Raw genomic sequence first — 13,575 nt, forward strand, 5'->3', positions numbered from 1 at the left:
GAACTCGGCAAAATGTTATTTAACATTTACGCGCTATCATTTCATTAACATCTCTGTTCTCATATTATTAACATTCTGCGGTTTAGTTAGCACACCAAGTAACGTCAACAGAGGTCGCATACTGTTTAGCAAATACACATACCTGCAAAGAGTATACAGGAATACCAAATACTTTATTCCATAAGTAGACATAACCATGTAAGGAGGTCCCTGTAATTTGGTTTGTAAATTTCAGTAAATTTACCATTTATTTCTACCGGAGGATTTTACCGGTTTAAGTTACCGGAACAACAAGTTCATATCCTGCCGTGAACTGTAACTTCAGCAACATTCAAAAATATTTACTGGAATGATTTGCTGCTAAAACAGCAGCAATTGGAGAACTTCGTTATTTGGTCACATGATACACCCTATTGTTTGCTTTATCACATATTTCTCTGCTACTTTATTGTTAATATTACCATTATGTTTAAATCAACGTTGTCTTCCAATATTGCAATTGTAATGTTAATAAAAATTATTTTGTGTAATAATTTACCTGCAACATAAAGCGGCCTCCAGCATTTGTACATATTTCATTCTTTTTTTGGAGTGATGGAATAATATAAATTGAATGCGGAGTAACTATGTTCCGTTATAACGCCGAAAGCGGATGTCGCCATAGCTATGTATGTACATACATATATTAATCAAAATCGAACGGTATTAATAAATTTTCCATTATTTTGAAATTTTCAACACTTGTTTCTATTTTGAATGTTATAAATATATAAAAAATGTTGTATTTCATAATTAAATAGCTTTCAATTTCACTTTAAATTGTGGTAAAGTAGGAGGTACGCGACGCTGCCTGCACTGATAACTAAATGTTGACTTGTTTCACTTTACATTTTTATATTCACGTTATAACTAAAACCGATGCAATACCGCCTTTGCATTTATAGTAATTTTCTCTTATTTTTACTTCAAGTTGTGCTAAATTCGAGCATTCAAAAATTTACGCCTTAACAATACGAAAGTTACACGGAATGGAATAGCGGGAACAAATTTTTAAGTATAACAACCTCTTCGCATTTACACGTATGTACATATCCATATGCAACTGGCGATGACTACCAATGTGACCGATGTCCTAATTTTTTGCTACATCAGGCACCAGCAACAAAAACTGCACAATAGCAATGTTACAATTTCCAAAAGAACTGATTTTCATTTTAACAACCCCTGTCGTCGTGGGCACAGAGAATTTACGTTCTCTGGTGGGCACATGAGTCAGCCTGTACCGTTCAGCAACGTGCTTTGTTTCGCTACAACAATTTAGAAGCATCTTTTGCACCTTTCGACTGGCTAATCTAATACCAATTGTAGAAACTTCCACGAGGACCGTTTAAACTAAATTAATATAGCAAGTAAATAATTTAAAAACCAGCGAAAATGCCAGCCGACACCACAACCAAGGTAAGTACGCTTTTTTTTTGTGTAGTACAGGCATTCTTATAACATATTCTTACACGTTTCATTTTGCAGCAAGTTCAGGATTACAAAGACTCGCTAATCAAGAAAGCCGAACAGCTTATTATTCAGGGCTTTCCAGAGAAAATTGTCGAATTAAATGAACTTCTCGCCACGCCTATGTTCAGTGAGCGCAACTTCAATGAGGTGCATCAAGACCTTAACATTCCAACGCCAGATCCTATTTTAGTAAACAACCACGCCGACTCGCCTGGCGACGGTGGTGACGCGGACCAGCCGGCGGCAAAGCGACCACGTATCGATCACTTTGTGCCTGGCACCAAAGTTATGTGCTTGCCTACCGGTTCGGTACCTTGCAATGAACCACTCTGCGAGATGATCAAAATCGTGAAACCCATCATACGCAAGCTTGTAGAAGATTGTAAGTAATGCCAACGCCAATGAGTGCCGTTCAGATGAAACTAATTAAAATATTTTGCAATTAATTTTCCACAGCCAACTTATTAAAAATGTGGATCTCATTTTTAATACCAAAAATCGAGGACGGCAACAACTTTGGTGTTTCCGTACAAGAAGATACGCTTGCCGAAATACAAGCAGTGGAATCGGAAGCTGCTGCATTCTTCGATCAGATTTCGCGCTATTTTCTGTCGCGTGCCAAAGTCGTGTCGAAAGTGGCCAAATATCCACATATCGAAGATTATCGACGTGCTGTGGTGGAGTTAGATGAGAAAGAGTACTTGAGCTTATGGCTGGTTGTATGTGAAGTGCGAAACCGTTATTCATCTTTGCATGACATAGTCATTAAGAATTTAGAGAAACTGAAGAAACCACGTTCATCCAATGCTGATAGCTTATACTAATAAGAAGCAAACGAAAACAAGATAAACCGTATTACAACCACAACAAAAACAAAACACAAGCATGGAGGCATGCGTAATAGTAAAAGAGTTGCGGTCAGGATTGAAAGTGTGTCACTCTGCGGCATTGGATAATAGAAAATTCAGAAAAATTCAATGGACTGCAAAAAGTTAGGAGAAAGCAGTTAAGCAGAAAAACAATTAATCAGTGACACCACTTAAGATACCTGGTGAACGTAACCCAAAACAACTCTATAAACAGTTTATAATCTTAATGCTTGAATTTAGTTATGTAAAATATGAAATGAGACGTTAAAATATTAGCAAAACCCGTATATTTTGATTGTACTATACAATTTTTTCCCCCCATTTTTTTTTTGTTGTGTAAATTTTGCCGTCATTTTGCATAAACTAAAAATAAGGTACGCGTACCGTACACACAGAAGAAAAGATATGAGTAAATAAAAAAAAATCGAATTTTATCAAATTTGTATTATTAATTCGGTAAATGCTGACTTGCGATTTTTTTACCACGCGCGATATGTAATTACAATTTTTTGAAGGTTTAACCCTTCGTTGCATCGTGATGGATATTTCTATCAAACCATTCGAAAGGAAAAAATGCACCCAAAACAGGCCTCCTGTCATGGTTTTTTGCCTCTGGCAACTTTTAAAAACATTTAAGAATGAAACGGAACGCACCTAATAAAAAAAAAAGCAAACGTCAACTGTCACATGACAATCAAAATTTGGTCAAGGTTATGTTATGTGTTTTGTTCTAACGGTGCATATAATTATCAAGTTTTTTTATGGTTTTGTCCAAAGAAGTCGTACAAAATATTTACTATGCATAGAAATAGGGTAAGTAATTCGGAAACTGCTATTATTTGTGAAGAAAACATGTAAAATATTACTAAAATAACGTCAAATAGGTATGGTGTAAATTTACATCATTATGCAGTATTGTCATCTGTGAAGTATGGAGAAATTTTGGTTCACATAATTCCAGTTTGTTTACCAATTTTTGTGTTCTTTCAGAATATTTTGACAGATAAAGCCATAGAAGAATATCTAACACAGCTGGAGGATGGTTGGCTGTCGGAAGACGGAATGGAGGCTGAAGATTCTGACGATGATAACTTACCTGATCCTCACTATACAAGAGACGAACCTCTAAGTATATTAGATGATGTAAATGATGATGAAGACTGGCAGGATGTTAATGAAAATGACCCTCCTCTTGTTGAAGAAATGGTGGAAGAACAAGAAAGCCAAAGCAGAGTTCCTTGTGGTGCTATTTTCAGCACATTATTGGACAAAAGAAAACTGATTTGGAAAAAGAGAAACATGGAATTTGATGAGGATAAAATTACATTCTTAGGCAGGTCAGCCTTTCCTATAGAAATATCCCAGCTTGAAACTCCATACCAATGTTTCAAATATTTTTTGGATGATGATTTTATTCAGAAAATTGTTGATCAAACTAATTTATATATCATGCAAAAAGATACCAACAGCAAAATAACTTATACTGCGTTAGATATCAAGAAGTTTTTTGGGATATTATTATTCATGTCTGTGCAAAGATTTCCAAATACCAGATCATATTGGTCTCCTGCCTTTGGTTATGGTCCAGTTTTATCCACTATGCCAGTCAACAAATTTGAAAGAATGAAGCTCTCATTGCACTTTCAAAATAATGATGATCACAAACCTGTTGGCCATCCCAATCATGACAGGTTATTTAAAATACGTCCAGTTATTGAGCACCTCAGAGCAAAATTTTCTACTGTACCAATGGAGCAAAGATTATCAGTCGATGAGCAGATGTGTGCCACAAAAGTGGCTCATTTTTTGAAACAATATCTGCCTAATAAACCCCACAAATGGGGGTTTAAATTGTATGTACTGTGTGATTTATCAGGATATGCTCATACATTTGAATTGTATTCAGGACGGGAAGACCAGAAGGAGAGCCTGATATAGGAGCCACAGGGAATGTAGCCATTCGTTTGCTAAGAGGCGTGCCAAGATATCAAAATCACATAATTTACTTTGACAATTTTTACACATCATTGCCCCTGGTTCATTATTTAGCCAAGCAAGGAATTCTATCAGTGGGTACTGTACAACAAAATCGGATACCTAACTCAAAATTACCAGACAAAAGGGAGTTTATGAAAAAGTCTGTACCACGAGGAAGTCATGTCGAAAGAACATCTACATTTGATGGTGTTGATATGTCTTGTGTCACCTGGAAAGACAACAAAATGGTGACACTTTTATCAACATATGTGGGGTCAACACCAATATCTAGTGTCACTAGGTATGACAAGACAAAGAAGGAAAAGGTTGAAATTCCATATCCAAAAATTGTTTTAGAATACAACAAACATATGGGGGGAGTTGATTTAATGGACAGTTTTTTGGGGAGGTTCCATATTCCTTTGAGGTCGAAAAAATGGTATTTACGCATATTCTTTCATCTACTTGATCTTACAGTCATAAATTCTTGGATTATTTACAAAAAAAATGCAATCATTCGAAATATACCAAAAAAGGATATACTTTCCATGGGACAATTTCGTAATGAATTAGCTCAAGTTTTGTGCTCAATAGGATCCAGCACAGAGGTCAGAAGAGGACGTCCTAGTTCCAGCTTTGTGGAAAATGAAATCCAGGCAAAAAAGAAGAGAGGACCTGCAGTTGTTCCTCCACCAAAAGACCTAAGAATGGATGGCAGTGACCATTGGCCACAAGTTGGCATTTCTCTGCGAAGCAAATACCCACATTGTAAAGGCTATTCAACAATAAGCTGTATCAAATATAAGGTTAACTTATGCCTGAACAAAAACAATAACTGTTTTGTTCATTTTCACCAAAATTGAAGGTATAAATGAAAGGTATTAGTGACTTAATTTATTATTTCAATTTTGTACTAAGTTCATATGTTCATTCTGCATAATGATGGAAGTTTACATCAAACCATTTTTAATAAAAAAAAATACTTCTATAAATCAAAGATTTTTTTAATTATTTTTCCCATTACCTAGAGGTCTAATAACATGTGTATGTTTTTTTTTACAAAGAAATATTAAATTATGCAATGAAGGGTTAAGTAGCTGAGGCAGTAATGTATTTCACAATATAATGAAATTATACGTATGAGTAAAAAATTATGCTCATATGAATGCTTCATATGAATTTCCGTTCTCTGACTTCAGCAGTGTTCGCCAAAACCAGAGAGGATGTTTAATAGAGAGGACTGCGTTTCCACGACAGTCGATTCTACGTTACCGAAACGATTCGGATTTATATCCGGCCAAGGACTGTCACTCCAGCAGCATTCTCCGTATGTAAGTATGGGGAATGTTTATGCTGCTACAACAAGAACAACAGGATGTTTAATACTGTTAAACAACATCGCGGATTTGTACTTGGAAAATTTGCTAATAAAAATAGCATGCCGTTACGACGACTGCAACTTCTAACTGTTTCATAAATTATGTGATAACATATCTACAGGGGTTTACGGAACACCTTAGGTGAAATGGTTGAAGTGCCAGTCTGGCACTCCTCAAGTAGCACTAAAGCCCCTTAGACACCTTAATTGCACAATCTTCACACCGCCTGCAGAATGCATCGTGTAACGTACATAGGTGCGCGGCCGCCGTAGCCTAATGGGATGGTGCGTGACTATCATTCTGAAACACCAAATGTTAGTAAAGGTTTTTGCTAGTGGTGATCGCCCCTCGGCAGACAATGGCAAATCTCCGAGCGCATTTCAGTCATGAAAAGGTGGTATATTCGGAGGCGGCCCAAAATTGTAAGCGCCTCCATTTGTGGAACACCATCAAGACGCACACCACGAATGGGAGGAGGAGCTCGGGTAAACGCCCAATAAAGCGTGTAAGCACCTAAGCATATAAGATAGGTAAAATTTGTATGCCTGCTGGATCGACTGAAGAGACTGTGTTCCGGTTATCGTGGGTTCTACGTCACCGGAGCGATGATTGACACTTGGTGCTGTGCTATCGGCAAACCCCACCAAAATTGAAAAAAAAAAATGAGAAATAAGTTTTTTAAGAAGTTCAAGTTAACTAACGAAACCCGCTATTACGAGTTTTTTATCCTCCGCAGGAATAAATTTCGTACTCTAAATACGGCTTTGTATAAGGAATACATTCACAAATTTGAACTTAATATAAAAAGTAATCCGAAGAATTGTTGGCGATATATTAAATCGATTAAAAAGGCCTCTTCTATTCCTATTTCTGTTTTTTATAGGGACGTTATTGGCGGCTCTGTCAGTGAGGCAGCGAATTTTTTTGCCGATTTCTTTTCATTAATCTTTGTGTCTGATGAAGATATTCAGGAAGTACATTTGGCAGCCATTCGCCATAATTTCTTGATGAAAGTGTCTTCTTCAGTAGACTTCGGTACACTTGTTGTATCAGATGATGATGTCATTGAGGGATTGTTAAAGATTAAAAACTCTGCTCATTCGGATGTAGATGGGATTTCGGTAACTTTGCTTGAAAAATTTCGCTCTTTGGTACAACCTCGAAAGCTAATTTTTAACAAATCTTTGGCTGAAGGAATATTTATTGATCATTGGAAGCGGACTTCAGTCACTCCTATTTTCAAAAGCGGTAATAAAAGCGATATTGCAAATTATAGACCAATTTCTAAATTATCTGCTGTATCTAAACTTTTTGAATGCATTGTTAAAGACAAGTTATATAATATTTTAGCGTTAAACATCTAATTAGTCCTCGACAGCATGGTTTTGTTGCTGCAAGATCTACGTTATCTAACTTATCCGTTTTTACCGATGATTGTCACACATGCTTCCAGAATGGTTTCCAAACTGACGTGATTTACATAGATTTCTCTAAAGCCTTTGATAAAATCTCCCATACGATTTTAGTAACGAAATTGGCTTGTCTCGGTATTCATTCTACGTTCCTTGATTGAATTCGATCCTATTTAATAAAGAGATGTTGTACTGTAGTTATCGATGGAGTTTCTTCGAAACAGTACACTACCACCTCTGGTGTACCTCAGAGTAGTATTTATTTTAGGACCTTTGTTATTTGTTTTGTTTATTAATGATATAATGTTTGTTCGTGCTTTTCCTTCGCTAATTTTGTTCTCTATGCTGATGACCTAAAAGTGTGCGCTGAAATAAGAAATTCTAGTGATTCAGCCGCCCTACAGTCCGAGTTGAATAATTTATTTTCCTGGTGCCTTATGAATCGTGTATTTCTTAATATTGAAAAATGTCATAAAATCTCATTTTCTAAGCTTCAAAACCCCCTCTATACCTCTTATCATATCAATTACACATATCTTGCTTCGTCTGATGTGATAAAAGATTTAGGGGTCTTCTTTGATTCTAAACTTAATTTTATCGCGCACCTAAATTATGCCATTTCCAATTCACTTGCTATGCTCGCTTTTGTTAGACGTCACTCATCGCACTTCACTCTTATATACTCTTAAGATTTTATACTCTGCGTTTGTGCGGTCCAAATGAGAGTATGCTTCTTTTATTTGGAGACCTTATCATGCAGTCCATATAAATCGAGTGGAGAGGGTTAAAAAAATTTGTGTGCGTTTCGCGCTACATTCACTCAATTTCTCAGACCCCAAACCATCATACGTCTCACGCTGTCCTTTGATTAGTCTCTGTCCATTAAGTGACAGAGGTACGTTTCAGGCTGCTTCTTTTATCTTCGATCTCGTTAATGGACAAATTGACTGCCCGTTTCTTCTAGAAAGAATACATTTTAATGTTCCTTGCAGGAATTTTCGCCGTTGCAAAATTTTTCATGTTGGCAAACTTGAAAAAAGGGAAGACGTTATTCGACATTATAAAAAGGGCAGAAAGCCAACGAAAAATTGCACAAATAAAATACTTAATGATGCAGATAAGAGGTGGATTGTTTGCAAAGTAAAAGAAAAACCCGATTTAAGCGCTCCAAAATTAACCAACGGAGTCGAAAAATACTTAGGCAAAATCTTCAACCCTAAAACTGTTCGTAGAGTTCTGTGCGAAGAAAATTTTTATGGAGGGACTGCACAAAATAAGCCGATGATTAATGTTCGTAATTGAAAACAAAGAACAGAGTTTTGCAGACAACATTTGAACAAAGACATTTCGTTCGGGCATTCATTGTTTTTGCGGATGAAAGCAAATTTAACATTTCCAGGTCTGATGTGAAGTCCTGCGTTTGGAGAAAACCAAACACCGCGCTTCAACCATGTAATTTGCGCTCTACAGTTAAACACTGCGTGGGCAGTGTGATGGTATGGGTTGGCTGTCCGATTAGGCGTCGGAAATTTAACATTTATCGATTAGAACAGAAATAAAGAGATGGATTCTGGATCTGCTAAAAGATAATTTAGTACAAAGTGCGGATAAAATGGGTACGTTTAGGTTCTACCAAGACAACGATCCCAAGCATACGTCTGGCATTGTAAAAGCTTGGCTTATCTGGAAAACTTGGCATATGTAAATAGTACAGACACCTGCACAGAGTCCAGATCTCAACGTTATTGAGAATTTGTGGTCAGTGCTCGAAAATAAAATAAGAAACCACAATATTTTTAATGCTTCTGATCTGAAACGGGCGCTACAGGAAGAATGGGATAAAATTAGTTCTGATTATACAGCAAAACTTGTAGAATCTATGACTTCCCGATTAAAAGCTGCTTTGAATTAAAAGGGATACCCCACTAAGTAACCATGAAATCGAAATATTAATGTGTTTATGTTTTTTGAATACTTTTAATTTAGTGCATCATTTAAGCTGTGACCTCAAAACTGTAACTGAATTACAGTGAAATTCCTTATAACCGGACACTCACCGTCGCATTGTTTTTGTCCGGCTATGGGAGATGTCCGCTTATAAGGGATGAGGTCACAAAATATATACCACACATATAAATTGTATTGTACATAGTTTATTTAAGAAATTTTTGGAAGTAAAGAATATTTGCATACTTTAGTATTACATATAAATACATATATGTACATACATCGATTAAGTACATTGTACAAGTCTTTACATTTCAATACTAAATAGTTTGATTGAAAAAATTCGGTAATGCTTGATTGCTTAAACATTCATTGCTTTAATTTGAAATATTCATATTCAAAGTGGCTCTAGATATTTTTAATGTGCTGAAAAGCTACATAGTCATTTTTTGCAAATTATTTCAAGCCCGCAACAAGTTTTAAAACCTCATCATATGATGTTATAGGCTCACTTATTTCTTCTGAAAATTCATCTTCTGAATCACTTATGTCCATAGTATCATCTTCTTGGTCAAATTGAATTTCTATATTGTTGTCCTCAGTGAAAACATTTTGATCCATTTGGAGAAAACCTTCCAAATCATTTGCCAAGTCTAGTCTTTCCTGAAGCCTAGTATAGATTGCCAGTGGAATATCATCTTCAGAATCAAAATCTGGAGGATCCTCATAAGTTTCCAAAAATCCTGCTTTACGGAAGCAATTTCGGACGGTTGTGGCTTCCACTTTATCCCAAGATGCTTTGATGAAATACACAGCTTCCTTTGGGTGAGAAGCCGCGTTATCTAAAAACAAGATAATTTTTCGATTCTGGGCTTTCATTCTTCGATTGAACTGCTGCAGCCATTCACTCATTACTTCTCGAGTCATCCATGCTTTTTTATTACACTTCCAATCCACTGGCAGTTTTGCGATTGGATCATGTTTAAAAGATCGAGGACGGGCTGTTTTACCTATAACCAAAAGCAGCTCCTTATCTCCAGCCATGTTAGCACAGAACAAAATTGTGAGTCTTTCCTTTGATAGTGTACCGCCCACGCATTTTGCGGATTTAAGAGCGAGGGTTTTCTCAGGTAAGGCACGAAAAAGAAGCCCACTTTCGTCTGCGTTGTAAATGTCTTGAGGCTTGTAACCGGTCAACAGAGATGGCAGTTTTGTCCTAAGCTGTTCGACACCATCCTGTTTTATATCTGCAGCTTCACCAGATACGCATTTGAAAGAAACATTATTCCTTATTCGCCTTTTGCTTAACCATCCATCTGAAGCATTAAAATTAGGTACACCCAGTTTGCCTGCAATTTCCATTGCCTTTGCTTTCAAAATGGGACCAGAAATCGGAATGTTTTGACTTCTAGCCTTAGCGAACCAATTAAAACACATCTTGTCTATTTCAGAGCCGCCTTCTTTAAGAAAGCTTCGCTTTTGATGAACATTAACTCCAGTCTCCCATTTAGAACGAATTTTTTCTTTATTTTTATTGATTTCAGCAGCTTGCGTTTTGCCAATATTGAACCTTTCAAAGCAAAAGAAACGTGTACCTACCATACAATTTTTGGGCTCACTATACTTTACCTTTTTGCGCCATATTGTTACGAACTTTGAACGCATGCAACTGACTTAACAAACTGAATGGAAAACTACTCTTAATTTAGAACACAGGGCTTGAATGTGGCCATACATGTTAAAAGGGGAATCACCTATTTCATTTTTATAATGAACAACAAAGCTTGCTTGTGATATTTTTGAATTTTGTCCGTTTATGAGAAATTTTTTTATGAAAATGGTTTGAAATACTTTGTCCGCGTCCGGTTATTAGAGTGTCCGTTTATTAGGATGATATTTGTATGAAAAAATGAATGAAAAATCTGTGTGCCCAAAATTTGTCCGGTTATTGGAGCTGTCCGGTTATAAGGACTGTCCGTAATGGGGAATTTCACTGTATTTGAATTTCCCATATCTTTCTTATGAAGAAACATTTTTTGTTATTTTTTGTTATTAAATAAAATAAGTTATTTAACAATAAAAAAATATATAATATTTCTGTAATGGAAATACCATAAAATATATTTGATATTTTAATATCTTTTTTTTTTTTTGGCTGCATCAAATAAGCAGTGAGTCACTGTATTTCAAAATTGATGGCCTCTAGTAAGGCAAAACCCGCAACTAGGTTAGCGGGTGTGGACATGCGCGTACAGTGCGAGTTAAGGCGTAAAATGTACATATTTTTCTGTAAACAAAAAAAAAAAAAAAATTGCATACCCCATCTCCATTAAAGAAACCACATTTTTAGACATATTTACAAATATATATATTTTTTTAGACAAACACATTTCACAACTCTGGTCACAATTTCAATCGCAGTTGTTGAAAAAATTTGCATTAAAAAATTGATTACACAAAATAGTAACTAATAAAAAATAAATTAGGTGTATCTTAAAATTTAATAGTTAAAAATATTTATATGAACTTAAATACAAAATAGAAAAAAATCTGCGCGCACGGCTTAAAGCAGATTTTCACTTATTACTTATATATTTTCATATATATTATATATACATACATATAGGGTAACTACATACATACCTACATTTTGCAATAATTCTTCACTGCTTCGCTATAAAAAAAAAGAAAGAAGTTCGAGCTCGTTTTTCCAATTGCTTAAAATATACAGGGTCGCTGGGGCAATTAATGCTAAATATAAATTTACAAATGTTGCACACTCTTCTGTATTTACAATTTGTTGAATATTTTGTTACTTTTCTTCTTCTTCTTCTTCTTCTTTTTTTTTTTTGAATGTTTTATTTAGTCGTTTTTCTACAATAAGCTTTTATTCTATCCCTATTTCACATATAAATTTATTAATTAAGCAAATTTGTATGCTTTTAATTTAGTTCTTAATTTTATTTCACTGCACAAAGTAAACATTTTCACGGCCCATCCACTTTATATGAAGCGTCATCGTTATCTAGATGTATTTTATAAATACGTATGCATGTATTTGTGTGTGTATATTTAAAATTCGAAACGACGTGTTTTAGCTGTGCAGTAGCTTAAACCTACAAATCGTTGCCTAACTTACTGAAATTCTATATTCAATTCGCTACATCAACTTTTATGCACTTCTAAAACAACAACTGCCCTGCAATGCTCTGAAAACCGTAGCGTCCAAGGACGGCATCGTCTATGCGTGCGTGTGCAATAAATAATATGTGCAGTTATTTTGTTGCGTGGAACCACTTCTGACCGTTGCCTACTTTTCGGCAGTGTTTCGTTTTTAATAGTATTGCAAGGCAGTTGTTGCTTTCGGGAACGGTTATGAGCTCTTAAGCTAAAGTAATTCACTCAGGAAATTTACAACAAATACTAGTGAAAACAAATTTGTAGATTGGCAGTTTGTTCATCTAAAGTTAACGCTAAACTAAGTTAAGAAGGTTTGCTTCGTGAGACTCTACTGAAGTTTTTTGTTACCGATTGTATTGACATTTGAGAAAACTTTAGGCAATGGATAGTTGAGAACAAAACAAAGTAAAAAAAAATAAAATAAAAATTAAAAAAAAATTGCACAAACCAAAAAAAAAAAAATCAAAAAGAAAATATAAAAAATAATAAAAAAGAAATAATTTACAAAAAAACAAAAAAATATTATAAAATAAAAAAATATAAAATAATAAATAAAAAGAAGAAAATATAAACAAAAATAAAAAAGACAATATAAAAAAAAATAAACTAAAAATATAAAAGAAATACATTACAAAAAATAAATTATAAAAACAAAATAATTTTAAATAAAACAAAAAAAAAAAATAAAAAAAATTTTTAAAATTAATAAAAAAAAAACAATAAAACAAAAGAATTCGAAAAAAATAAAAACATATATATGTAAATGGAGAAAATACATATTTTTCCCAGCACTCAAAAAACAACTAATTTAAGTCAAATAATAGTAAAAAATTGAACGAAATAAACGAAAAAAATATAAATATATTGAAAACAAAATTATAAAACAGTAAAATAAAGAAAAAAAAAAATAGTAATTATAATATAAAAAAATTTCAATAATTTATTTGCCAATAAATAATTTGAGAAATGAATAAAAAATTTATAAACACTTTTAAAACTCTCAATAATCAACTAATTGAACTGAAATGATCGTAAGTAATGGAACAAAGCTAAAAAATAAAATAAAAAATAGTAATAAAATAATATCAATCAATCAAATGTATAAAAAATAAAATAAAAATCACATAAAATAAAAAAAAAATGAAAAACGTGAAATAAAATTTTTATTTTATTTTATTAAATTTATATAACAAAACTAATTTTATTACATAAATATCAAAACACAGCTCTGGCTACGAGGCCTTCAGCCGCCGTGAAATAAAATAAAATAAAATAAAATAAAATAAAATAAAATAAAAT

General features: G+C 34.1%; 3 protein-coding genes across 4 annotated transcripts; 2 read left to right on the top strand and 1 right to left on the bottom strand.

Moving 5' to 3' along the window:
* The first annotated feature begins 1,268 nt into the window (after nucleotides 1-1,268).
* On the top strand, nucleotides 1,269-2,813 carry LOC128856294 (proteasome activator complex subunit 3). The gene is made up of 3 exons (XM_054091591.1): nucleotides 1,269-1,458; nucleotides 1,528-1,894; nucleotides 1,969-2,813. Exons 1-3 carry the CDS (start codon nucleotides 1,435-1,437, stop codon nucleotides 2,334-2,336), a joined length of 759 nt encoding a protein of 252 aa, XP_053947566.1. The 5' UTR covers nucleotides 1,269-1,434; the 3' UTR covers nucleotides 2,337-2,813.
* Nucleotides 2,814-3,057: 244 nt separating this feature from the next.
* Nucleotides 3,058-5,313, top strand: LOC128857083 (piggyBac transposable element-derived protein 4-like). 2 transcript variants are annotated; one of them, XM_054092651.1, is made up of 3 exons: nucleotides 3,058-3,194; nucleotides 3,266-3,310; nucleotides 3,372-5,313. In XM_054092651.1, exons 1-3 carry the CDS (start codon nucleotides 3,069-3,071, stop codon nucleotides 4,317-4,319), a joined length of 1,119 nt encoding a protein of 372 aa, XP_053948626.1. In that variant the 5' UTR covers nucleotides 3,058-3,068; the 3' UTR covers nucleotides 4,320-5,313. The 2 variants fall into 2 exon arrangements, with proteins under 2 accessions (XP_053948626.1, XP_053948627.1); XM_054092652.1 differs by lacking the exon at nucleotides 3,266-3,310.
* Nucleotides 5,314-9,552: 4,239 nt separating this feature from the next.
* On the bottom strand, nucleotides 9,553-10,533 carry LOC128856580 (tigger transposable element-derived protein 6-like). The gene has a single exon (XM_054091888.1). It carries the CDS (start codon nucleotides 10,531-10,533, stop codon nucleotides 9,553-9,555), a length of 981 nt encoding a protein of 326 aa, XP_053947863.1.
* Between the last annotated feature and the right edge of the window lie 3,042 nt (nucleotides 10,534-13,575).

This window comes from Anastrepha ludens, chromosome 3, assembly GCF_028408465.1.
Source record: "Anastrepha ludens isolate Willacy chromosome 3, idAnaLude1.1, whole genome shotgun sequence".
Classification (NCBI taxonomy): Eukaryota; Metazoa; Arthropoda; class Insecta; order Diptera; family Tephritidae; genus Anastrepha; species Anastrepha ludens.